At 51.4% G+C, this 6,554-nt stretch overlaps 1 protein-coding gene across 3 annotated transcripts in view; it reads right to left on the bottom strand.

The window, feature by feature from the left end:
• Positions 1-945: 945 nt before the first annotated feature.
• Positions 946-6,554, bottom strand: part of ELMOD3 (ELMO domain containing 3) — a 33,406-nt gene continuing 27,797 nt past the window's right edge. For 2 of the 3 annotated variants that reach the window (XM_043917768.1, XM_043917769.1), the window contains 3 exons: positions 2,698-2,774; positions 2,290-2,417; positions 946-1,818 (listed from right to left, as the gene is read on the bottom strand). In XM_043917768.1, the coding sequence (XP_043773703.1) occupies positions 1,616-1,818; positions 2,290-2,417; positions 2,698-2,774 (408 nt within the window). In that variant the 3' untranslated portion in view covers positions 946-1,615. The remainder of the gene's footprint in view (positions 1,819-2,289; positions 2,418-2,697; positions 2,775-6,554) is intronic. The other variant, XM_043917770.1, reaches the window with a different exon arrangement.

Below are 6,554 nucleotides of genomic sequence, written 5' to 3'. Positions count from 1 at the left end.
ATGTCTCCAGGTCCTAAACTGTATGGAGAGCATCCCACTGGCAGTAACACAGAATAGGCTTCTGCAGGGGCCACTGGCCTCCCCTCCAGCCAGAGGCTCTCTTGGGCTGGTCCCTGCCGTGCCAGGGGCTGAGCACTAATGGTCAAGGTCTGTTGAGGTGGCCTCCAGGTCTCAGAGCAAGGGAATGGAATCTGCAGGAATCACTAAACTTGACACTCCAAAGTTGGGTTGGTGTGGGGGGAGGGTTACACTCTAAGCCCACCAGGCCCAGTAATCTCTCTGCTGCCATCTCTGCTGGTCAGGACGAAGCAGGAGGGCACAGGATTAGTTCAGGTCAGGCAAAGACAAACAGCAAACAGCAGATCCGTTACCAGCCCTACCCTTGAGGCATCCTGCTGACGGGTTCCTTCCATGCTTGGGTGGCCGTCTGTCATCTTCACCTTTGTGATGGGTCCCCCTGTACCCATCAGACTTGGAGATGCCCGCGGGGGCTGGACAGCTATCTTCCATGACTCTACTTGAGGGAGGTCAGAGGATAGGAGAGAAGCCAGGTGGGGCTCTCGCCTGGCCCCTGTTCCCTAGCTCCAAAGCCCTGGAGGCCCCTTTGCGAGTGAAAAGTGACCAATAGCTTCCCCAGAAGCAAATGTGGGAAAAACCCTGTGTGGATGCCTCATAACAGCCACACTTAAGAACAGCCAGGGCCACCTCGGCCAGTGGCTACAGTGTGCAGGGTCTCTGGGTCTGTAAGTGCAGCCGGATGAGGCTGGATGGCCTGTGAGCTAGGCAGGAGTGTGGCCAGGGCACAGTAGCCTTCTCTCCCGGGGCCTGTGACCAGTGCCAACAACAACCAGGCTGTCAGCTGGCGAGTGCCTTGCTGTCACGGGGGACCCTGGGATAACGGCCACAGGATGGTGCAAAATGTGTCTGGAAGGAAAACACTTGAGATCCTAAACCTAGAATTATTATTTTATTCAAAAACTGCTGGTGTGTGAATTTCCTCCTTCCTTCAACCACGCCAGAAAACCAGCCCTGATGGGACATGAGGGGAGCCCAGCTGCGGCCTGGTTCCCTATCACGAACAGTGGGAGGAGGGATGGGGAGAGATGAGGGTGGGGTGAGCGCCAGACCAGAAAAAGCATGCACTCTTAGCTCACACCGCCCCCTGTTGGCGGCTGCTGCGACTACCCTCTCCCTTCACATTCTAACTACTCAGCCCCCGTCTGGTCCCTGTCCTGTGGACTCCAGGGCCTGAAAGACCCACTGGCGCTTCTACTTGGGAGCATCTTTGATGGAGGACTGTGTGGAACATGCATATGGGGTCTCCCTCCTGATGATCCATTCGCTGTCACTGATATTACCTGGAATCCGACTATGGAAGCTGTCGCCCAACTAGTAATAAAGCAAAGCTCTCCTCGCCCTGAAAACAGGGCTCCAGAGAGTGAGTCTAATCTAATGGCTCCTGATGTCTCAAGCAGGTGAGGGCCCCTGGCTCCACCCACCAGGCCCAGGGGCGTCCTACATTCCTTGGGCTAGGACCGGAAGGGGCGAGGCCCAGCTAGGGTCCGCCCTCTGAAAGCCCCTCCAAGGCTTCCTGGCCGGTGGCCACCGGGGTTGGTCAGATCAGCCACGTGCCTTCGGACGAGTGTGATGACAGGTCACACACGCCCGTGAAAGTGAGATCCTTGGAGTGAGGGGCCTGTGGCCCAGAGCACTTCTGCGTCCCCAACAGGGAGGCCTGTCCCTTTGACACTCCAGCCAAGTAGATCTCCAGGGTTTTGAGCAGCCGTTTGGGGCTCTTCTTGGCCGACGCCTCCAAATCTGGAACAGAGAGGATTGGGAAACAGAAGGCTGGGGGAGGGAGCTCTGGGATGCACCACCCAGAGGCTCTGGAGAGAAGGGGAAAGGAGTCTTCTAAGATGGAGAGCTCACCAGAGAGGAGAACCAAGACACCAGACTCGTGCACAGGGGCCACACACTCTACCCTGTCCGGGACAATCTCAATTTTGAATAGTCAGTCTAACAGCCAAAAGTTGGGCCCAGCTTTTGATTCAGAAAATATGGTCACCAGAGTTGTCTGGCCAGAAAGGGAGGAGAGCGGCAGGCTCCCAAGGTGGGGTGATGGAAACTTGGGATGATGGAGACGTGGGGAAGCTGAAACTTGAGAGGGTGTGAATGGGGGGTGGGGGGAAGGGAAGCCGGCCAAAACCAGCTGAGCAACCACCCTGGGGTCCCTGAACCCAGGGACGCTAGGAGTGCAGGAGCTAGGCACCCCCAGAAGAGCGAGCGCACCCTTGAGGACAAAGCCCGAGTCTGAGATGGTCTTGTGCTGTGTCCTCCAGACGTGCGCCAGGCGGAGGAAGGTGGCGGCATAGAAGCTGTTCACCACGGGGATCACTTTCTGCTGCCGGTTACACTCCCTGCAGGACGAGGATGGGCACCCACTCAGCAGTGGACAGACACCTGGGCGCGCCTACACCCTGTCCCCCAGGGGACCCTTCCCAGGGCAGCCTTCACATCTGAGGTCAGGGTGAGGAGGAGGGAGGGGTTGGGAGGCTGGTGCAGGGGTAGTCTGTCCAGGTCTCCTGGAGCCAGAAGGTTTGGAAGAGAGCTGGGGGGATAAGATGGTGGGGGGATGAGGTGGTGGGGTGAGGGAACCAGGCTCTGACAGCCAGGGCAGTGAGCAGCGTGAGGACTCACCTGGAGAGACACTCCTCCCTTAAGGCCTGGATGGCGATACGCGTGATATTCACAGACATCAAACAGAAGGGGAATTGCTAGAATGGATGGGGTACCAGGTCAGTGGCATTCCAGGCTCTCACCTTCTGTGCTTCCCGTTGCCTATAATCTAGACTGGCCCTCGGGAGATGACAACAATCACAGCCAGAGGCAAGCAGCCGGCATTATTGATGCTTACACTTAATTTTCACCATAATATTCCCATTTTACAGATAAGGAAACTGAGGCCTAATGACCTTAAGTAACTTTCGTAAGGCACAGAACCAGGATTCCTACTGAGGTCAATGCACTCCAAAGCTGGTGCACAAACCTCTGTGCTAGTTCTCAGCCTCTTCAGCATCCCACCCCCCAGCTCTCCTTGGCCTTCATCAGACCCATCCTGTGTGCTGCCTGTGGACCACATCACCCCCTGGGGTTGGATGGACACAGGATGGGTGAGGTGCAGTTATCTAACCAATTCAGTAGGTTCTTAAAATCTCTTCTCCCTTCTGTAGGCTTCCGGTTATTTCACTGCTCATAAGCTCTTTACCCAAAAGCTGACAGAGAAAGTACAAGTAGGCAGAGAGTCAGCCTTGACTTGGGGTGCACCCCAACTCTTGGTAACACAGAGGCCTGAGAACGGGCTATGCAGGTCACACTCCTGAGAGGGGCAGCCGGGGTCCACCAGGGTGCTTCACCAAAAAGGGCCTCGGAATTCCCTGTGGGGTTCACATGAATGCTGTAGTTTTACAGTGGCCACTTCCTATTCTTTTATAAAAGATTAAAAAAAAAATAAATTTATTTATTTTATTTTTGGCTTTGCTTTATTTTTGGGTCTTCATTGCTGTGTGGGCTTTTCTCTAGTTAGAGCATGTGGGGGCTACTCTCTAGTTGCAGTGCATGGGCTTCTCATTACAGTGGCTTCTCTTATTGAAGAGCATGAAGCTCTAGGCATGCGGGCTTCAGTAGTTGCAGCACACGGGCTCAGCTGTTACAGCTCCCGGGCTCTAGAGCACAGGCTTAGCTGCTGCACAGCATACGGGATCTTCCTGGACCAGGGATCGAACCTGCATCTCTTGCACTGGCCGGCAGATTCTTTACCACTGAGACACCAGGGAAGCCCCTTTCCTATTCTTTAACAACAAAAACCCAACCAAATGAAAAGGGGCTTTTCCCAGAGGATTTGCAAATATTATATGTTAGTTTCCGCCACAGTACCCACACAAGGATGTTGGCTGAGAGCAACACGTAGACCAGTGTGTCCCTTAGTTTAGAACAAGAACCAAAATCTACATATTCCATCTGCTACCCCCCAAAAGAAAATCTGTTACATTATGATGTAGAACTGTGCTGTCCAATACAACAGCAAATAACCACATGAAGCTCCTGAAATGTTAATTAATTTAAAATTAAGTAAAATTAAAAATTCAACTCCTTAGTCAAAGTAGCCATATTTCAAGTGCTCAACAGCCACACGTGTTTAGGAGCTGCTACACTGGACAGTGCAGACAGAATATTTCCTTCACTGCAGAAAGTTCTGGTGGACACATTGAACTGGAGAGGGTCATCTGGTTCCACAAGGATCTTTCTCAGGGGCTTCCATGACACCTGGATTCCAGATCTTGGCCCGGCCACCTGTGAGCTGTGTGTCCTCAGGAAGGCCACCGAAACTCCATGAGACTTGGCTCTCTCTTCTCTCGAAACCAAAAAGGAAATAAACACTGAGTGCTGGGGCTTCCCCGAAGGCTTAGTGGTACAAGAATCTGCCAGCCAATGCAGGGGTCTTCCTGGGGGAAGACATGGGGACATGGGTTCCATCCCTGATCTGGGAAGATCCCACATGCTCCGTAGCAACTAAGCCTGAGCACCACAAATACTAAGGCTGCATTCTAGAGCCTGGAAGCCACAACTACTGAAGCCTGTGTGCCCGAGCCCACGCTCCACAAGAGTGTGTGTGCTTAGCCACTCACTGGTGTCCTACTCTGCGACTCCATAGACTATAGCCCACCAGGCTCTGCTGTTCATGGATTCTCCACGCAGCAATACTGGAGTGGATTACCATTTCTTTCTCCAGAGGATCTTCCTGACCCAGGGATCGAACCTGGGTCTCCTATATTGCAGGCGGATTCTTCACCATCTGATCCACCAGGGAAGGCCGACAGCAAGAAGCCTGCACACTGCCACTAGAGAGTAGGCCCTACTTGCCCCAACTAGAGAAAAGCGCTCATGGCTATGAAGACCCAGCACAGCCAAAAATAAATAAATTAAAAGAAAAACCAAAATACCTTGAGCGCTGTGCAGAAAATAGTGAACAAAGCAGACCTGTGGCTGCCCTCCTTACAAAGGCATGCTTCGAAGACTGGCATCTGGGAACCTGGATTTTGAGAAGGTTCCCACCACTCCCGCAGGCTGACTCACTGTACCTAATCTGTTTGTGCAATCCATATGGTGTATGCTGAACACCTGCTTTCCAACCGATTCTGAAATTCTGGTACATGTGACACAGATGGTGGGCTTCCCAGGTGGTGCTAGGGGTAAAGAACCCACTGCCAGTACAGGAGACATAAACGATGCAGGTTTGATCCCTGGGTTGGAAAGATCCCCTGGAGGAGAAAATGGCTACCCACTCCAGCATTCTTGCTTAGAGTATCCCATGGACAGAGGAGCCTGGTGGGCTATTGTTCACGGGGTCACAAAGAGTCAGACATGACTCAAGCAACTTAACACACACACACACACACACACACACACACAGATGGCTATCGTTCATGGGGTCACAAAGAGTCTATTGTTCACGGGGTCACAAAGAGTCAGACATGACTCAAGCAACTTAACACACACACACACACACACACACACACACAGATGGCTATCGTTCATGGGGTCACAAAGAGTCAAACATGACTCAAGCAACTTAACACACATACACACACAGGCACACACACACAGATGGCTATCGTTCATGGGGTCACAAAGAGTCGAACATGACTCAAGCAACTTAACACACACACACACACACACACACACACACACACACAGAGATGGTGCGCGTGCGCACACACACACACACACACACACAGATGGTGCCTGCATGACCAGCCCCCAGTAGAAACCTCAGATATTGAATCACTAGTGAGGACCTGAGAGGGTAACAGGCAGGAAGGCCACAGGTCTCCAAATGGAGGAAATAGGCAGCAAGTGTCAGACTTTTTTTTTATCTCTTAAGCAGCAGGAGGAAACAAACTACAAGTGTTAGATTTTTTCCCCTTCTCTATACAAAATTAAAAGGTTTCTATTAAAATTCTGTGTTGCCATGACCACACCTGGTTCCACCTGAACTTAACTTTTCTCAAACCTTGAGCTAACAAATGCATTTTTCTTATGGAAATGTTTTTCTTAAGCTATGTTAATGAACTGTATATTTACCCTAGACTGTCTTTCTTCAGGTCGGTTCCCGCTTAAGACTCAGAACCCATAAGGGTTCAACAAACCAGTATGCCATTGTTCTCCTAATCTATGTTAATTAAACTATATATTTACCTGGAAATCTGCCTTTCTTCAAGATTCATGTCAATTGTTTTATGGCCCGGGATGACTCTCCTTGTGCCAGTGTTATCGCAAAATGCATGTTGTGGGTGAGGGGCCTGGTGCCACTCTAAGTTTTGAGACATCTCCTTTCTCTAATTAACAGCTTGCTGATAGGTACATAACATACTGCTAAAGGCTAGCAGAGGGGCACTCTTTCTGCCCCCTTCTGATGTCTATGTCAGAAACTTTCTCTCTCTTTTATACTTTAATAAAACTTTACTACACAAAAGCTCTGAGCGATCGAGCCTCGT

This window comes from Cervus elaphus, chromosome 11, assembly GCF_910594005.1.
Source record: "Cervus elaphus chromosome 11, mCerEla1.1, whole genome shotgun sequence".
Classification (NCBI taxonomy): Eukaryota; Metazoa; Chordata; class Mammalia; order Artiodactyla; family Cervidae; genus Cervus; species Cervus elaphus.
This window is presented reverse-complemented; position numbering and strand designations above follow the sequence as displayed.